The sequence below is a fragment of the Leuciscus leuciscus genome (assembly GCF_965113295.1).
Source record: "Leuciscus leuciscus genome assembly, chromosome: 1".
Classification (NCBI taxonomy): domain Eukaryota; kingdom Metazoa; phylum Chordata; class Actinopteri; order Cypriniformes; family Leuciscidae; genus Leuciscus; species Leuciscus leuciscus.
This window is the reverse complement of record NC_138725.1, coordinates 73,293,954-73,315,456: the sequence shown is the minus strand read 5'-3', so window position 1 is coordinate 73,315,456 and position 21,503 is coordinate 73,293,954. Positions and strand designations below refer to the sequence as shown.

At 38.3% G+C, this 21,503-nt stretch overlaps 1 protein-coding gene across 1 annotated transcript in view; it reads right to left on the bottom strand.

Moving 5' to 3' along the window:
* The window catches only part of mgat5b (alpha-1,6-mannosylglycoprotein 6-beta-N-acetylglucosaminyltransferase B), a 126,310-nt gene that overhangs the window by 35,074 nt on the left and 69,733 nt on the right, over positions 1 to 21,503 (bottom strand). The window contains exon 8 of the mRNA XM_082185370.1: positions 19,991 to 20,160. Coding sequence (XP_082041496.1) covers positions 19,991 to 20,160 — 170 coding nt within the window. The remainder of the gene's footprint in view (positions 1 to 19,990; positions 20,161 to 21,503) is intronic.

The window sequence follows — 21,503 nt, the reverse complement described above, 5'->3', positions numbered from 1 at the left end:
GGCGTTATTTTGTCACTTATTAGGAACAGTGTGCAAGCTGCAGCCGTTTACCTCCAGTCTTTGTGCTAAGCTAGGGTAGCGGTGGGTGCGTCAGACAGAGTTACGGCACGCATGGAGATGAGAAGGGTATGGACGGACTTATCTCTTAATAAGGGTATTGGACGGACTTAACTCTGGGGGATAAGATGAATAAGCTAAAGTCCCAAAAAGTCGGCGTGTTCCTTTAAGTGTCGCAGGTGCCAGCCCTGCTGAGAGATGCTTCTGTATGAACTGAACCAACCAGGTAGTCGACTGGATCCAAGCGACCAGGATCCGTCATGTACAGTAAATAGTGAATCCGCCATGGCGCGAGCGCAACTGGCATTTAAAGGGAACGGGAGAAGAGACTCTGATTGGTTTAACACCCGTAAATCCCAAAACACACCCATTACTCATTAAGAGAATAGGGACAACCCTTTTAGACCATGCGCCTGGCGCACCGACCTTTTTTCTCGTCGTTAAACTACCTAACTAAAAAGTGGATTTGGACAAGCCCTAAGTGAACTTGCGTCCTGCGCTTTAGACCATGCGCTTAGATTGTTAAGATAGGGCCCTTAATGTGGTCTTCTTCTACATGGATGAGTTGCTAAATGCTTCCACTTTCCAATAATACCACTTACAGTTGACCGTGGAATATCTAGCAGGGGTGACATTTTATAAACTGACTTATTGAGAATGTGGCATCTCATCAGAGTTCCAAGCTTGAATTTACTGAGCTCTTCAGAACAACCAATTCTTTTACCACAAATGTTTTTAAATGCAGTCTGCATGGCTCAGTGTTTGACCCCTGTGGCAATGGATCTGATTGAAGAACCTGAATTAATTAAGAGGTGTGTCCCAATACTTTTGTCCATATAGTTTAGTTCGTGAGCATCTCTTCCAACCTCTGCATCGACCCATACCCGTGTACACTTCCTGCCTTTCTTTGGGTCACGTGATGTTTAACTTGACAATTGCCTGGGTCACAACTTCAAGCAGTTCCTCATATCCTTTTGAATGAGGAAGTTGTTCAAAAGACGTGCCCGGTTCATTATAACCAACATCCAGCCCCACAGAGCCAGATGTAGCTGACAGTAGGTTCACATCGGGATTGGAAGTAATCACACAGCGAGCTTACAAATCCAGAATGGGTCCCTTGGAGTTAGTAGATAGGTAACACCTGTCTCAGACGTGTTTACCAACTCCATCTGCAATCCCCATGATCTGAGCCTCCACACTGCCTCAGCAGCAGCAGGACCCGAACCACGAGGTGCAGACGCCAGGGTCCCATCACTGCCGAAGAGAGCCAGGCGGGAACGGAGCCTCTTCAATGTGAAATTCTCACTATGAGGGCAGTCAGCTCCCTCAAGAGCTAACAGAGTGTGCTCCACTCTTAAACAAGCCACACAAAACTCATGTGCATCATCTCCTGAAATATAACAAGGCCATGGCAGCATACATCTCCTAAACTCTTTCTTAGAAGTCAGATTTTCTAACTGTAGAAAGACAAACAATGACAAACAATTCACACGTGATCAAACAAATGGTTTCTGAAGACAAAGAAGTTGGGGATTCCGTGACGTATTTGCCCTTTTATGGTTCTGCTGATTTCACAGGTGGTTCAGACACCGGCACACACTGAAAGCGTTCCCATAACGTCAACAGCATAAAGTATAACAAATAAAACTTATTGGAAATGCAATAGTGATCCAATGGCAGTATAGTTTAAGAGTCAAAAGCAGTACACTCATAGCAGCTCTCTTGAGTCAAGGTCGGTTAATGGTTACAACAGTTCTCGAGTCACCAGTGTACTGAAATGAGGAAACAGTTAGGACTTGGACATGCCCGCGGAGAACCAATAAACAGCTGATAAGAGCATGCGTAAAACGAGCAGTTGACTCGAAAGAGGGGGTGAAATGTAAGTTCTTTTATGGTTTCTCATGCTTTATTTAGAAAGGTGAGTTGATTAAAGGGTGTACTCACACTAGGCACGGTTACCTTGTACTGTGCCTTGGCGCAATTGCCCCCCCTCCCCCACTGTCCCTCACTCACATTGCACTTAATATCCCAGACACACTTACTTCATTTACGATGCAATTTTTTGTTTTAAAGAAAACCGTACGAAACCACTTTCGCTAGACTGCCTAATAGGTGTATAATTTATGCCGTGCAGCGATTTTCACTTGATTGTACTGCATGTATCAGAAGATTATTACAGAAGCAGCTGACGTTGATGGAGGAATTTGTAGCTTTACTCGCAAACTACAATTCCTGTTTATCAATAAGTTGAGAACCAGACCCATTATAAGTGCACTGTCCAGGTAGTAAGATGTTTGCTGTTGTAATGATGACAGTAGCGCACACAAGAGCAGCTGTTCTGTGCTCCGGCACTGTTAGCGATCACACTACACACCCGAGCCCAACTGAACCGTGCTCTGGCCCATCTCTTCCAAACAGTCCAGGGACGGTTAAGCGAATCGTGCCCGGGCAAGGTACGGAGTGATCACACTTGTCAAACGAACCAGACTTTGGGGGTCAAACGCACTCAGGCACAGTTCAGATCGCCTAGACACCCTAAGATTAGATTCAGTGTCACCCTTTAATGTCATTATTGGGTGCTTTAATAACAGAATTACGTATAGTCCTATGTGACGTCATTGTGTGATTATGTAAACAAACTAGTGAACTGTTTTCTCTTAACCGGTTCATTGACACAAGCTGTTCGAAAGTACCAGTTTGCAGAAAAGAAAAAGATTGCCATTACTAATCTGAATTACGCAAGCCACATTTATATTATTATTATTTACTTTTACTGTATAACAACAATGGGCAAGAGAGACACACACACACACACACACACACACACACACACAGTTTTTGCAGAGCAAATATCAGATTTAAAATCAGATACACCCTACTCTTCTATTTCCCTGTGATAAATTTATCTTGCTTTAGTGTTTTATTTCAGGGAAGAATGGATGTCTCCTTGCTAAAGAGTAGCTAAATAATAAAATATATAAGACAGCTTGTTCTACAGACTACTAACTAAGCCATTACAAAAGCTCTAGTTGTAAAACACATAGTTCCTGCTCTAAAATCAGAAAGGATGAGCAACATTTGAAAACGTTGTAAAATACTCCTCTTCCTCTGCTAGGACACCTGTGTGAACTTGAGGAGAACAATTCAGTGTATCTGCTATTTTATTCCAATCGTTTTGCTATAAATATTTAGTTACGTTTTAATAGTGCAACGCACAAATATTTAGTAGTGCATTAGTTGTAACTTAGTGCTTGTAAGTTACGTCAAAACTAGGCAAAATTGTAACTTACTCACAGCTGGTGCAACCATTCCCTGCTGATTAAAAGACAGTGAGCACAAATGAAATAAAAGTAAAGTTAGTGAAGAGAAAAGATCCTGCAGCATTTGAGCACAGATGACATTTCCACTGCAGTTATATTCAGAAATGTTTTAATTGTGAGTTAATTGTCCAAAAAATGTAGTCAGAGAACTCGTTTTTACTATGGAAATGGAAATCGTGGCAAAACAGCTGAGCAGTGACTGTCCACTCCCATGAAGCATTGCACATAAATCAAGCTGGTCTCCCTACATACTCAGACTATTCTGGTGCTTGTGTATATTTGAATACTACTTGGAGATTCTTCTTTAAAATGGGATGATGCATCAGCCTGGCACCTTGTAAGCATGACTTTGTTTCCCAGTGGACTGCTGCTTTTCCCCAATTCCCAGAAGTTACCAATATGTTACCAATCAGTCTGGAACTAAACGTTTAAACCTGCTCTTCCATGCAGACAGTTTTTGTGTACAATATGCATCAGGTGATCAGTGAACGGACCATGACCATGTGAATCTTTCATCTGAAACTAAAAACATTGCATTAAAACAGGTAAATAAATTCCCAAATTCCTTTTTGTCTCCATATTCTGTTAAACACCATGAAGCAGAAGCACACATAGTCACATCTGAGAGCATCTCTGCCAGTTGCCACACTGTTTGTGTTCAGCTGTCACAGAAGTGGACCCATTAAAAATTAAACTGCCCACATTTCTTTCCATTAATTTCAAGCTTCACTGATTCAAATGGTTCTTCTGCTGACAGCTTAGTCCAATTATAAATAAACTCTTCTCAAAGCTGTTGCAACTCTAAAATCTTAAAAATAAAAAATAAAAATAATAAAATAAACCCCACACTCTCATTCCTTCAGGATTGTCCTCTTCCAAAAAGGCAAAGGTAAACACCCCTGGTTCTGAAGAAATTTTCTACAAAAACTCTAAATGTGTATGGCTCATTTCCTATACTGCAGCACAGGAGTTTCTAGCACAATCACAGTAGGACAGATCTTTAATACATCTCAAATGTGTTTTTGTAACAAATGCAACAGATTACACAGATTAGAAGGCGGAGAAATTATGAATAGACGAACAATTGTGACGGGTGGAAAATCAAGAGAAGTGGTAGTGTATCACACAGAGAGAATGAATATGCTGTAATGGAAGAGCACAAGGCTGTATTAAGCAGACTGCCGTTTCATTAAATCAACTCTGCTAGAGGCTTTAATTAGATGTATGCAAATTCCAATATGAACTTGTGAAGCAAGCTATGTATGCAGTTATGTAGCATAAAGTGTGAGCAGTGGTAAAAATGAATCCTGCCTACACATAAAACACATACTGTACAAGTAAGGAATTGAATGATTCTGGTTCCGATTACGATTCCACAGAACCATTCCAGTTCCTTAATTAATTACTTAATGATTATTTTAGTAATTTGGAAAAAGAACGAATAGTTGGAATTGATTATACGTAAAATATTTTACATATCAACTCAGCCTCGTTGTTCAATTACATGTCAGACTTTAGCAGAACAACAACAATAAGAAGAAGAACTTATTGAGGCTGCTTGAGACTTGGAGAACTCACAAATACAAGGTTTTCCTGCATTTGTTCCAATTGCTCTGATGTTGACACATCTCTATTCAATTTACAAACGGGTTGCATTCAGCACTCTTGTCTCCAGGCACAAATTCAATATCAGTTTCTGGGGAGTGCTGCAGGGTTCACTGTTAGGCCCCTTAATCTTTTTTCGGATGCATATGGTGGAATCAGACTTACTCTGGGAGAAAGACTGGATGCAGACACACATTTAGAGGGAGCAGTTTATGTTCTGAGTATACACTTCTGAGTGCACAGCCCTTGCACACTGTTCCACTTCAATAGAGCCACACTAATCTCTCTCCTGATATCAAAGAAAGCCTAAGGAGAGATTTTATAGTGAATGTACCACTTCATTTTGACCTGGGGTCTGCAAATATAGCCAAAGACTTCCATTCTAGTTAGATCATAGGGCTTCACATGAAGCCACTGGGGTTCAGATTGAAAAACGGCAGGAAAGTAATGAAGCATTCCTTGTGACCAGTGATTTATGTCATATGGAAGAGATTTTTCTGTTAGCGTCGCCTCACTGCACTCAAATGAATCAGACACCTAGAGACGTGAGACAGATGCAGCCAGAAATCCCAAACACCACTGCTCTCTTTCTTCAGTAACATCTCAAAGCAAATGAATGCTGCGTTAGAAATAAGCTCTCGAGGACACAAATGAAATCATTGTAATCTTATAACGGCATAAGTCCTTTTCCAATATACAATATTTGTTTTGCTTTAAAAAACAGCATTGCAGTTGAGGATGTGTGGTTCACTACAGATCTAAAGCTTCAGGATTCACATTAGCTGACCTTGTTCAGACTGGATACAAAGTTGATAAGAGACCGGATTGTTTTCTCAAGAGGCTGAGCAAGTTTCTCCTCTCCAGTAGAAACATAAAACAAAAATAAAAATGCATTTTTATTTACATTTGAGCAACTTTCCAGGCTAAGTCATAAGGGAACCTCAATAACCTTATATTTAACATGCATCTATTATTGCAAATTATAAAGCCTTAAAATACAATTATATGACATAATTCTACACCACACTTTTTTTTACAACATCAAATCCAATGATGTTGAAAGGCTGATGAAAGTGGCAGTAACTCAAAATACATAAAAAATAGGAGAAGATTGGTTGCGATTATATTCTCACAATATATTGTTTCAGTAAAAACAGCTTTATTGTTTAATAATTCATACATCAGATAATTCGCTTTTGAAAAATAAGAGGGTAGAAAGAAATGTGAAACTTTTGTTGTTGTTAATTTCCACCATTTATGCCACTTAAAATGTCACTGGGGCAAACGTAAAAAAAATGGCCAGACTATTGGAATTGTTTTACCTTACTGTTGGCCCCTGGACATTAACACAAGTTTAATTTCCAGAAAAAAAAGGGAAATAAGGTGAAAATTATTTCTCACAGTGATGTAGAGGATTCATATCCAACTTGCTTCCTTTGCAGCTGAAGAATCAATGTGGTATAGATATATACTTTGGTATCCATGCATTAATGGTCCATGAAATGTGATCTGATCTTCTATGAAGACTTATAAAGGAAATGTAATGTCTATTCTAAGCTCAGGTCATATAGCACTGGAATAGGTGAGTATCCAAACTCTTTAACAAGCATGGCAGACCAAACCCTCACCTGAATTGATGGCACTCTAATTATCTTTCTTTCAATAACTCAATATCCTTGTTTACTTTGTTTTGTCTAATGAACAGTATTTAATCAGTGCTATTGTGTGTGATTAAACACGATTGATTTGATTCATTCTAATTAGTAGAAGATAACAGCACATATCAGGAGAAACTCCACTTTTTTGTGTCAATTTACTGTGTCATTAGATGTCCAGAGAGGAGAAGCTGGACGTCATTTGACTCTACAGTGAGTACCATAAAAAAAAAAAAGAAAGATTTCAACAAAACATATTTAATTTTATACTAGTGAATAAAATATTTAAACAAACTGAAAACTGCCTCTAATGTTTGAAGGACCACTAAAAAGGACACAACATGAGAAATCAAATGTTACTTCTTTTGAGATGATAAAAAACTAGCTGTTTACATGCATCCAAATAGTCTGTTTATAACCACATTGATGGCTCAATCAGACTGAAAAGTTTTCATGTAAACACCTCAATCGATCCCACTGAGCTCAGTCAGATTGTAAGGGGAGGTGCAGACCTGAAATAATCGAATCAACAAAAGAAAAGAAAAAAAAAAGCAACATGCTCATGCTTAAATCTGACTACTTTCTTAATCGGATTCAAAAACACCTTGCACACATGCTCACAGCGGTGTGATGTATATGTTCTCATTTGTTTTGCTAGCATGTGTCACGCATTACGTCTATATTATGCATATAAAGAGCCATTCTTGATGGCGCCTAAGTCTAAGATGGTTGCATTTTTTTTTTACATTTTATTGAATAATAGATCAATGCAAACTTTGTTGGACCTGCCAGCAAACCATCAACCTATGATAGTGGCAAAAAGTGCTGTTATTAATTTCACATGAGAAGAAATAGTTTGCATAGAAGTCTTGAAGACACAGCTGACTAAACAAAAATTGCCCATTTAATTATAAGAATCAGAAAGAGGGTGAAACAATCCAAAAACTAAAATATAATGTTTGGTGCAGAAAATCTTTAAAGCAGTCCTCAGGGGAAAACAAATGTATGACATGACCCCTTTAAAGAATCACATTGTAAAGTGAATCAGGCCTGTAAGCTATAAGATTGTTATTATTTCAGTAATAACTGACATCTTCAGTGCCTTGTGTGCCATAAGCGGCATACATAAACTGTTCATTTGCTGAATATTTCTCTATTGAACAGCTTTAGTAATGGAAATCTGTTCTTTGTACCACAGGGCACAGATTTGTCTTCCAAGTCCCATAATACATAATTCTGTGATAGGACAGCGTTCATACGCTTACAGGCTGTTGATAATATAACAACATGCTCATGTGTCTATAATATAGCAACAACATACGCATAGAGGGGTTCATGTGTCTTAGCGAATTTGTGCAGTGTATCATATCACTGTTATCTTGATTAGGCACCTGTAACGTTGTTTTCAACTGGAGTGCTGCTACTCTAGATACAGCTTCAAAGCATCGGAACAAAAGTACAGTGATAAAGGGAGAAAGAAAGAGTGTTAGTGCCCTGTGGCACTAAAAATACAGCTAATGCACCAAAAAAAAAAAAAAAAAAAATCCTCTTTAGTGTTTCGAGAAAGTATTCAAAGAAAATCTGTGCAACATAGGCTGGCACCTTTAATACTGACTAGGATAAAATAATGAGAGCCCTGACCAACTATAGGAGGTATAAACACAAAGGACAAACCGTCTGATATGTGTTCACAGTCGGCAACCTATAAACAAGGGGTGATGCTTGATACAGTACATACTGCATATCAGGAATAAGGTAAATCCTATTCGTAGAATGGATAGTGCACCTAGAAATCAAAATTCTTTCATCATTTTACACCCACATGGCTTTCTGCATGATCACAAGGGAGACTGTCTTGGCAGCTATTTTTCGTGTAATGAAAGTGGATGGAGACTGGGGATATCAAGCTCTGAAATAAAATAAAAAACAACAACATAAAAGCACACAAAGAGTCAAAATTGTATACTATATTCCAAGCCTTCTAAAGACAAAACAAAACAACACAACTTGATATCACACAATATGGTAACAATATGGTAAGTACTAAAAGTGACTTTTTTTCCGCATTTTTGTCTACTTTTATTATACATAAAAAAATACATTACACTTCAAAAGTTTGAGGTTTGAAGTTTGTCTATATTATTTTAGAAATCTATACTTTTATTCAGCAAGGACACATTTAATTGATCAAAAGTGACAGTAAAGTCATGTATAATGATACAAACGATTTATATTTCAAATAAATGAAATGTTTGTATGTTCTATTCATCAAAGAAAATGTATCATGGTTTCCAAAATAATATAAATTGGCACAACTGTTTTCAACATTGATAATAATCAGAAATATTTCTTGACCAAATTACTGTATTGACTGTAAACCTGTTCCCTGAAAAAGCAATAATGAGATGCTGCGTACTCATACGCTACGGGAACATCATTTGTTTGATCGGTTGTGAAGCATGTGTGTCAAACACGGCACGAACTTCGCTTAAATAAACTCTGACGATAACGTCACTGGAATGCGTGCTCGTGAGAGGCTATAAATAGACGTGCAACAGGTGCGCCTTCAGGTTATCACTTTGTCTAAAGAGACGCTCCCTTTCAAAATCTACTTTCGATTTCCAATTTCCGAATTCCAATGCCGCCGCACTGGGAAGTGTCTGGACCACTCAAGGTTGTGTAGTGTGTGCCGCACAACCATTGAAGAGGTCTCAGTCTCAGACATAACTCTCCCCAATTCTCTTTAGAAACAAACCAAAAAATCTTTAGAGCTTGACAGGCGCTGACTCTAGTGGCTCAAAAGGGGTCTTGACCAGCCCCTCAAGGACTATGGCTAGATCCTACGAAGAGACCTTCACTCATGGGAGGCCTCAGCCGCCTAGCTCCATGAATGAAGCGGGCGATCAGAGGGTGTTTCCGCACTGGAAGCCCGTCAAATAGGGCGTTCCAAGCCGATATGGTGGCCACAAATACTCAGAGAGTCGCGGGACATGCGCCTGTTGACAACTTTTCCTGCAGAAACTCCAACACTGAAACAATCTGGCAGTGAACTGGGAATGCACGGCGTGCAGTACACAACCTTTCAAAGAACACACCACTTAAGGGCATACATCTAGTATGTGGAGGGGGCCCTGTAGTAGCTCTAGTGGAGGGGGCCTTGGCACTCAGAATAGTCTGTACTACATCAGCTGGAAGCCCAGAAGCCCCCTTGAGCATGACAGGGAAGACATTTGACGAAGGCTTCCTCATGCCTCTTCACCTCCTAGAACCTGCTGTCTGAAAGGCAAGCCAGGGGCATCAAGTAGGAACACTTTGTCCCTGTCCTTGATGCCCGTGAGGTTCAGCCACAGATGCCTCTCTGTGGAGACCAAAGCCGACATTGAATGGCCGATAGTACGGGCCATCTGCTTAGTCACCCGCAGAGACAAATCCGTGGTCCGGCGAAGTTCTGAGAAGGCCTCCTCGTCTATGCTCCCGCTAATGCTCAAATCCTTCAGCAGGTCAGCCAGGTTTGCCTGTAACACCATCATAGTGTGCAGAGTAGCATCAGAATGACCCGCTGATTGAAACGCTTTCCCCACCAGCGTGGATGTTGTTCTGCATGGTTTGATGGGGAGAGCTGGATTTTTCAATGACGATGAGCTCTCAGGGGAGAGATAGCCCACAAGTGTCTCTTCCACATGAGGCATCAACCACGTGCCCTTACACTCACAATAGTCAAATAAGTTGACGCCTAGGACACAATGATGAATGTGGTTTGGTTATGGATAGGGATTTAACTCATCATGGAGAGCCTTGAAAAAGGGGAGAGACCGTCGCTCAGGCCCCTCCCCTTGGCCACTGGACAGAAAGCTGTCCTCTAACTTTGAGCGCTTGGAGGTCTCTTGTTCCTGTGGCCAGTCTATCCGTAACCTGGCGACTTCACGAGTCACCACCTCGAGTAACTCCTCGTGCACTTTATTACCGTGGGAGGAGCGCTCGGAGGTGGCGCTCTCAAAATAACTTCCCAATCTGGAAAGAGAACGAGAGAAAGGGAAGGACCAGTCCCCCGCTCCTCAGCCAGATCAACTCGCAAGCCCCCCCGATCTTAATGTGGGACTCACAATCCTTGCACTCGCCATGCTTAAACGCAAGGACAGAATGCTCTTCCTCAAGCTCTCAAAGCAGAACTCATCGTAATCGGGTATGGCCCTTGAACAGAAAGGCACACATCTCCTGATTGTTTGTAACATGATGTTCTCTTGACTTTTTTTTTTTTTTTTTCACACTCAGAAATTCTGCACATTGACAACTCAAACTCTAACAAAGTGTACCGATAGAGAGGAAGCACACGCACAGGCACAATGCTGTCTCTGAAGACAAAGAAACCTGAAGGCGCACCTGTTTCACGTCTATTTATAGCTTCTCACGAGTGTGCGTTCTAATGACGTCATCGTCAGAGGTTAATTAAGCCAAGTTCTTGGTAGATTCACAACCGGTTGAACATAGAATGTTCCGGTAGCGTATGAGTACGCAGAATTGAGAGTAGCTTTTGAAAGGAAACAGCATATTAGAGTGATTTCTGAAGGATCATGTGACACTGAAGACTGGAGTAATGATGCTGAAAATTTGCCATCACAGGAATAAATTACATTTGACAGATATTAAAAAAAGATTAAAAACTGCTTTTAAATTGAAATATTTCACAATATTTTTTTTTTTCTTTCTTTTTTGTCTGGGTGTTTTGATTCAGCAGAAGAAAGTCATGCCAGTTCGGAGCGGCATTAGGGTGAGTAAATGATGACATAATTTTTATTCCCTGCTGAACTATTGCTTTAAATTGTGCACATCATTAACATTCCTCACAGTGAAAGACAGTGGTGATTTGAAATGCACAACTGATGATGCCGCAGTGCAGACATATGCTTCTCTAATTCAAAGTGTAGTGAACGACAGTTTTTAAACTGCTGTCCCCTCACGGCAGAGACCCCATTTACGCCTTCCACTGGCTCATTTTCCCTTCAGGATGACAGAAGGAAGAGTGCTAACAGGAATAAAGATCAGATAGACACCAGTGTGAGTCTGCTTCACATTCTAAGACAGAATGAAATGTAATAGATGACATTAGCACTGCATTAATCTTAATTTTGTTTCTCTCTAGCTTATACTGATGCTGAATAATTACCAGTCTTTTGTACAGGAGATCCCTGATGGGATGTGACATCTGTCTTTGCCTCTTTTCTCACCTCTGGCATCTGACGGCTTGTGTGACAAACTGTGTCTGCAAGCTGTTCTGCCCTCCCTCTAACGAAACCTGTTCTCCGCAGATGCCCGGGACTCCATGTCATTCACAAAATGATGTCTATAACACAGTCCCTCACTCCCATTAAACCTTTAATGGGGCGTTCACATATGCCATATATGGGCGTTCAGCCACTGTATTGTTGATGTAGTGCTGTAATACTCCTGGATTTCCTAACGTTATTGGTTAAGCTACACAACTGGCCAGAGATTATGAAAATTGATCAAATGGGGTGCATTTCTTGTCTTCTGGGTTTGAAATGAACAGAGGCAAAATCAAAGAATGTATACAGTGTGTGCTTGCCTATGTCAGCAGAGTCTCATAATTATTCATGAGGCTGCACAGCCTTGTCCTATGTGAAGGCACTGTCTTATAATTATTCATGATGCCATGTGACCTTTCCTTTTTGACAGGTTCTTCAAACACTTTATACCACACATAGGTCACAGGTGTTTGCATGCATGGGGCAAAAATATGGTGCTCTCACACGATGCTGAAAGAACGACACGTCAATCGCTGACACCTTTGAAATGTTTATGTGCAATGATTCACAAATACGGAAATTGTTTCACAAATGATTCACAGATTTACGGAGAGGTGGACTGATGCTCGTGTGAAACACGACGCGGTCTGACGCTGATAAACTCGGCATCTCAAACACTATCCACCCTTACTGTCAGTGTGTCAATGATCACTGTAGATCTGGGAATTGTCACAGAATGACTTATTTAACAATTATTTATAAAAATGGCAAACACTTTAGTTTGGGGACCAGTTCTCACTATTAACAAGTTACTTATTTGCATGCATATTACTAGGATATTAGCCGTTTATTAGTACTTATAAAGCACATATGAATGCCTTATTCTGCATGACCATATTCTACATTCCTTAATCTGAACCAATACCTAAACTTAACAACTACCTTACTAAATATCAATAAGGAGTAATTAGGTTTAAGTTTATAGAGGCAAACATCGTAGTTAAAGGTACAATATGTAAGCATTTTGTATCAAAATATCCAAAAACCAATTGCACAATTGTTATACATTTCAGTCCCACTTTATATTAAGTGGCTTTAAGTACTATGTACTTACATTGAAATTCATAATTTGATACAATAGACTTATTGTGTACATACATGTTTTTACATTGTACTTATATTTTATAAATACCTGCATGTAATTACAGCTGTAATTGATGTATGCAATTACATTTGCAATTACACTGTTGACCCTTCCCTTACACCTTAACCCACCCTAAAAACTACCCATACCACCACACCTGACCCTAACCGTACCAGTATCACACCTCAATAGCAGCAAAAGTGTTTTACAACACAACATCCACACAATAAGTACATTGTACTTATTTTTTGATGTAAGTACATATTACTTTAAGCCACTTAATATAAAGTGGGACCTATATTGCTTTTAATTGTGTACTTCCATTATCCTAAATGTTTCCAAGAATTTGAAAATTCAGAGAAATTCACAATTTTAAAAAGTGGCCGTCCCTGTTCAATTGTCGCCTGTCAATGACGTAATATCCGCGTTATCCCTGGTTTCCGCTTGTACTGCCATAGTAACCATGGTGACAGACGTGGACAACTGTGTAGTTCGTAATGTCTATCTGCACGCTGTTGTTGTTTCGTCCAAACATTATGGACCATGGCAAGCAGACTGTGGGGCAAAAGGAGAACTAAAACGAGGATCAATATCAGCGTGGCGTTACCGAGATGCCAAAAGCTTCATGTACGCGACTAACTTGGACTTGACAGAGCTTCACGAGTCACGACTTGACAGAGACGCCGCACTTGCATGTACTTTACTAGACAGGTGAGCAAATGTTATATAGTTCAACATGATGAAATGTTAGAATATGATCAGTGTGTTATTCTAATGTTGATCTAGCTTACTGATAGCAAACAAACTAACACATATAATAACATTATAACTTTCAACACACTCAAATGCTGTTTAGTATGATAGTGTAACTTTAGAGCAAATGAAACAGTTTAATTCGTCAAATAAACTGACCTGTGTGAGTATTAATTCAGCACTTGCGGGTAGTTCGGTAGAATGAAATGTCCTAATTCCTTTATATCCGCGGGACTTGCGTGTGGCGCTGATATCTGTCTCTCATTAGCAGTCGCGACCTGCTTCATACCACAGTCATGTTAAAAAACATGAATGTTTTCACTCATCCATAAACATTATTAGATCCATCAGCTTGACAGCAAGTCCCATCATTCCACTTATCACTGCGTCATCAACCTACGCCTTTTTTATTGGAAGAGATTAGCGACCCCTAGCAGTGAAACAAAAAATTACATATTGTAGCTTTAAAGGGTTAGTTCACCCTCATAATTTACTCACCCTCAAGCCATCATAGGTGTATATGACTGTCCTCTTTGAATCAAGCACAATCTGAGTTATATAAAAAAAAATATCCTGGCTCTTCCAAGCTTTATAATGTGAGTGATTGGTACCTTAGATTTTGAAGCCCCAAAAAAGCGCATCCATCCATCATAAAAGTCATCCATACTGCTCCAGTGGGTTAATAAAGGCTTTTGAAGCAAAGCTATGCGTTTTTGTAAGAAAATACCAAATATATCCATATTTATAACTTTATAAACTATAATCACTGACTTTTAGTAACGGTCGTACGCGAGTCAAGTTCCAGCGAAAGAGTGACCTCTGACCCGACGCATGACGTAGGATGTAGGAGTAGCGTAAGCTCAGGTGAGAGTAAACGCCTCTTACGGTTTAAAGGACAAGTTCGGTATTTTACACATAAAGCCCTGTTTACAGATCGTATCTGATGAAATAGAACGGTTAAGATTAAAATTTGGACACATGCTGCTGTCCAGAGAATTTTAGGTTTATTTCGCAAAAATTTATTTCGCATTACTCCGCCGCTTCTTCTTCTGCTTCTTCTGTGTATTCAATGAAATGCCCGTGGTTTGCTTGCAATTGGCAAAGGTGCATTATCGCCACCAACTGGGCTGGAGTGTCTATTATTCAAGCTCTCAACGGAAGAATCACGGGTGTGACGCGTTTGGAAAAATAGGTCCACAAAAGCGAAATAAACCTAAAATTCTCGGGACAGCAGCATGTGTCCAAATTTTTATCTTAACCGTTCTATTTCATCAGATACGATCTGTAAACAGGGCTTTAAGTGTAAAATACCGAACTTGTCCTTTAAAGAAATAAGGCTGGGCAACAAACTCAAGCTCCTCCGACATTTCTCTTTTCAAATTTTCCGTTTTCTAATTCATGACCAGTGTTTTGTTTTGATCTATCCTCTGCTCTTCTGCGTTCATCAATATGTCATGTAAGAGGTCAGAGGTCACTCTTTTCCCAGGAACTAGACTCGATTTACGGCCGTTAGCGGAGACCATGAGAGTGAGTAAATGATAGGATAATTTTCATTTTTGGGTGAACTAACCCTTTAATAGTGAACACATGTTCTCCCATCTAAAGAGTGACCTAAAATATATTTAAAAAAAAAACTATTCAAAATTCAAAAGCACATTTCCATATATTCAGATGTAGAGTACAAATGTACATAAAATGTGCGTACAAAATGTACAAATGTGCATAAAATGACTAACACTAAATTACTTATGTATTTGTGTAATGTACAGGATTGGGAGCTTTAAAAGTGTATATATTTATGCTTTTTTGTGTGTGTACAATTATGAATTGCAGCATGCATTTGCAAACTTTAACACTCAAATCATTTTAACCCGTTACAATATAACAAAACTAATATAATCTCATTCCACAGGTTTCCATGCATAATTTTTAAAATTACATTTTCATAACTGCGGTGAGAATTGACCTGTGCTGAAACGGGCAGCTACATGACATTTGAAAACATGAAAGGATGACAAGCTTCTTTCTTGTAGCGTGCGCTGGGCTTTTGACAGGAATCATCAGAGTTTCATGTATTTGCTGTGTATCTGTGCTCTGCTTTGACACTGACAGCATTCAGCCAGCAGGAATAAAGATGAGAATAGAGGGACAGCAGCTGCTGTGGAGGAGAGAGTATCATGAACCCCTGCAACAGCTGGAGAACAGGCATCTGTCTGTTCCCTACAGAGAAGAGACACGGGGTACGCAGTCAAGAGGGGAAGCCAATCAGAGCATGTTGCCTTAGTGGGACTCATCAGAGAAGGGTGAGTGTGTGTGTCTGGTAATTTCAGAGAGTCAGAGGACATGAAGCTAGAATCAGGACATGCTGGGCTTTTCTGAAATATTCCATTGACACAAATATAGGTGATGTTTTGAGGCAGAATTGCATGTATCATTTGTGGAGAAGACAATCTCAGAATGTACTGTATCCTGCTCTGTAAAGAAACAATACAAACAAAAAAAAACCATCCAAAATGAGGATATAGCGGGAGAATTGCCTTTCTATTTTACCGAAAATGTGTCCATCTATTCTTACCGTTTTGAAAAAGAAGTACATTTAATTGTATTGATTGTGCACTTGTAGTGTACTTCAAATCCTACAAGTACATTTTAAAAACTGTACTTGCAGATAATATAATATTAATTCAATAAAAGGCCATGTAAGTGCCCTTAAAGAGAGACACTTCCATGAACGTTTCTTAACACACTTAAAAACACTTAAAAAAGTCATTTTAAATCATCTTTTGTCAACTTTTAAAGAAGTGCCCTTGTTTTAATGTGTTGACTAGCATACTAATGCACATGTAAAGTACTTGATTATCATTTTAACTGTAGTGTGTTTCCAATATTGCATTTAACGTTAATATATTTTAAATGTACTAAATTACAACTTCATCATCACAAATATATTTAAATACGTGGCATACAAGTTTCAATAGAAATAATATTAAAGCATATTTTAGTCTATCATAAATGCTTGTCAGTACATTCTGCATAAAAAAATAACATTATAGGTCAGTCTATTGCAGATGTCGTTGCCGATTTGTTAAGTAAATGTGAGTTTGACAACATGTTTTGTTTTTGAGATATGAATTGGTCTCGCATACCCAAAATAGTCATCGTAAATATGAACTGATATTCGTTGAAAGGGTATTTGGCATTGCATTGCATAACAAACTCTTTTGAAATCACTTGTGAGTCTTATGAAGGTCTATTTTAGCTTTAGTTAGGATGCTGCCTTAGAAGGCTTACTGGGTTTTGGAACGCAGCCTGTGATATTTTGGTCCCTATATGGCCCAGGTCCCAGCTAAGTAAATGCAAGGGATGAGGAACCATTTATTTAAATAATAATGATAATAATAATAATTCACTCGAGTGAATCTGAGCAGAGAAATGCCTTGAGCAAGAGAGAAATACATGCAGTTTCTTAAAATGACTCTACTAGAATGCAAAGGCTTTTTAAAGTGTGTTTTGGCACTCACATACTGTAGATGTTTCGTGATTTCACTTGCCAATTTATAGACATATCAGAATTATTTTTTCCTCCTCATGAAACAACTATTGAAATTGCATTTCATCCGACTTCAAAGCAGCACGCTGAAGTCTGACAGAGATTCGGATCAGCAAGAGCAGTGACTCCAGCATCCTCGCATGTTCTGACAAAACAGATTAAAGAAGAATGTCTTCAAGTTCAACAAAAACTGTAACTGAAGGCAATTTTCACACATTTCAGGTTTGACAGTTAGCGAGATTGGCAAAAGCCAAAAAGCTGAACTTTAGAAGGTGAAGTGTGGATGGCGTAATCTTTCAAAGGACTGATGGAACTGTCTGTTGCACAGAGACCGGCAGACGCTCGTGTGAAGGCCTTCCGCATGATTCGATTCAAGATGTCTCAGTGCATTAAACTGTAGAGCAAACCATCAATTACAACATTACCTCCAGCGTCATGTTTTCAGTCAAGCATTGTAACATGGCATTCAAACTATTTCAACTTTGACTGATTCAATGAACCGGTGAAAAGAACAGGAATATCGTCCAGGCTTGAATGTGCGTGTAACTGATGGTGCGAACAATGAGTTACGAATGCTAATTATTGTCATTGAAATCATATTAAGTTCGTGACTAGGCTATCAGTAATTTGTGATGTAAATCTGCTCAAAAATGGGTAAGCTTTTAAAGCCCACTTATGCTTAAATGTGTTGGTGTAGGAAATATAACGCAAATTAATGTCCATGCATCTTCCCCGCTGCTGTAGCTCTTTCACATGATATAAACAAGTATGTTTGCATAGTGTTCCTCTTAAAATGTTAATGCATTTTGCACCATGTGACGTATGTGTAACAGTAATGTTTACCTCTGTTTAGTTTCAGTGTGTTTTAGTTTGGTTCTCCCTGTTTCCGTTTGCATGTGCATGTAAATGTATCGAACTCTTGACCTCCAAACCGAGGTGACTTCTGTGTACTGTTACACCCCTAATAATTAAAATAGTCATAATTGTTTTTTCTATGGGGACAATGGGGCTTTTTCACATAAAACAGTAGTCCACAAAAAAAAATAAAAAAAATAAAATAAAAAAAATAATTATGCATTCCATGTAAAGTTTCACATCTGTATGTTACATCATTTTTTTTTTATTATTATTATTTTTTAAATACAGCTTTGCCCAGGAGAAGGTCAAACTAGTTGTTGTCCAGCATGAAGCGAGACAGAAACCTGCTGTCACGGTGCTTCAGTTTAAATTCCCTAGTATCATCCTGAGACAGTTCATTCCAATGTTCGACATACCTCTTTTTTATTTCCTGCAATTTATCAAAGCCATCACCAGAACCTTTTTTTCCCCGTTGTGAGCTCATTTACATGTTTACACATTTACTGTGTACACTTACTGCTTTCTCATCAACTATTTGACAAAGCCTGACTGATTACATGCACACATTCAGGCAGGTGTCACTCCTGGGGTATTGTATAATAGCCTTCTATTCAGCTCTAATAATCCTAGAGCATCCGAGGCAAGTACAAAATGAAGAGATTTAAAATCTCCCAGACATATTTTCCGTTAAACTCGAGCAAACACTGCCAGATTGCTGTGTGTATAATGGAGCTGTCCATAGTGCTGAAATATACTCTTTAGTATTGAATGCAGCAATTTGAAGGAACACCTGTTGTTTTTGGCCAGATTGGTGCCTTAGGCGAGCTATTTATTTAATTGATAAAAAATACAATTTAAAAAAAGTAATATTATGAAACATTGTCGCAACTGAAAACAGTTATTTTAAATTTTAATAATATTTCACAATATACCGTTTTTACTGTATTTTTGACAAATAAATTAAAAAAATAAAACAAAGTAAGAAGTGAGAGAAGTCTCTTAAAAACATCAAAAACATATATATATTTCAAACTTTTGATAGTGTACATTGTGAAAAGAAAATTCTAAATTAACTTGTCATTAGTTAATTTTGGAAAGGCTATATGCATAGTTCAGTCATGAAACTCTTCCGAGCATCTGATTGGTTTTCTTAAAGCTGACTGCTTTGGCCAATCGATCTGTTTGTTATTTTGTGTCTACAAACAGTGTTTGTGTTTGTCTTTTGCTATTTATTTTGATGGTCCACTTTATTTATAACTCTCATTAGAGTATTAGTAGACTGTCTGCTTAATATCTGCTGACTCTTTATTGTGATGCTCCTCCAACAGACACTCAACTGACTATAAGTAACTTTGCAAGTACGTCAACTTTTCCTACTAACCCTAAACCTACCCCTAAAAAATCTACTAATACTCAACTAATACTTTAATGAGAGTTAGTTGACATGTAGGCACAACGTTATGTATATAAACATACTATCTAAAGGGGACCATCAAAATAAAGTGTAATCTTTGTTTTTAGTTTAGTTTCTTTTTAATAAACCAAGCAAAAAACTTCCACAGGACCTGATGGCCAAAGAGTCAGAAAATGCGCATTTAACATACTTGACAAAGAAAAGTTTACATTTGTATCTGAGCAGATCTCAATGTCACCATCAAAACACTGCAACTGAAGTGCATCTGCACAGGTCATCAAATAATAAATAGTACCAAGGCGACGGTTGGCTTGTGAATATTGATGAGGTAACAAGACTGGAGACTGAGCAGCATAATTACACGACTCACCCCTGCAGTTCTTTGACTGAGAGGGAAATCTTGAGGTTGTGTCCCAGCACATGAAGGGTGGTGAGGATGTCTGCCCATTGGACCATCTCTCCAAGTGGCCCACCTTTCAGCACTTTTGGACTGAACACATCACCGGATTCCTCTGTCAGAAAGCCCACGTGCACCAGGATCTGAAAGAGGGAAGAGATGCTATGTTCAGAATGAAATATTACTCATACTACTATTTCTGCTGAATAGTATGTCTACTACTAGTATGTGCACATTTTCTGTAAGCAGAGGATACCAGGATAACCTACTAGAATCGCCAAAATAAGCATTTTTATTTTTTTATTTTTTTATCAGTGGAATAAATGAACTGTTAAAAAAAAAAAAGCCAGGAAAAAAGCAATATGTCTGAAAAAAGGGGATAAACTTCCATAAAGCTGAAGTCCACAACCATAAATCCACAAACTGAGTTTGAGTAACTAACTTGCCTAAACTAATTAATTCCACCTAAAAGTTCACATCTCTCACACTTCAGCTTGCAATTGGGTCAGTTTGGTTTGGTACGTCACCATTAAGGATACATATCTATGTACTATATTAAAATAATATTAACCTTTTTACATGAACACAATTCATATTACACAATTCATCCACATTTCATACATAACTATTTCAGAGATGTCATTATACTTGAGATGTGTACCAAACTGTGGTTTCATCTTTGTAATTTGCTTGTTTGTTTGTCATTTAATACATCTAATATAGGAGATACAAGGTAGACTGAAGGCAGTCGAACACATCAGGGCTTTTAAACTAAGGCATGATCAAAATATCTTTATGATTTGGATCCAACCTTTATTTCAAGTCTACATACAAGGTTCAAAGCATTTGCCCTTGACTAAAAAAAAAAAAAAAAAAAACCCATCTGAATTCACTTATCAACTAAATAGCTTGTAAAAGAAACCTACATAGGAGACAATAAAAACATCCACTGCTAAGTCTTTCCCAGCATGAGCTATCTTAAATATTTCAGATCTTTCAGATACAAAGAAGAAATAAATAGATAAACAGATAGACAGACAGACAGACAGACAAACAAAACAATAAATAAATAAAAGATTCCACTAAAGAAGTGTGCAGAAGCCAAGTTTCCGGTAACACTTTAACACGTATAGTGTAATAAAGTACTTACAAATCATGTGTAAACTATTAGTTTATAGTTAATTACTGTAGTTATACATTAATAGACTATAGACAAATAGTGAGTTCTTCATTGTCACTATTAGCTCATATGTAAAGAGTTAGATAATGTTTTGTAACAACTTATTAACAGTAAATGTTATTAACAGTAAAGCTATGCTGGATTTCCGTGTTTAATAGGGACTTTCCATAGAAATAATACTATAATACTATAAATAATAATAGTTTTATACTGTACAAACTGTATATTCTTTCCCTAAATCTACCACTAATCCCTACTCATCTATTTTTAACAATGTGATCTTACGAGTATTTGTATGTAACTAAT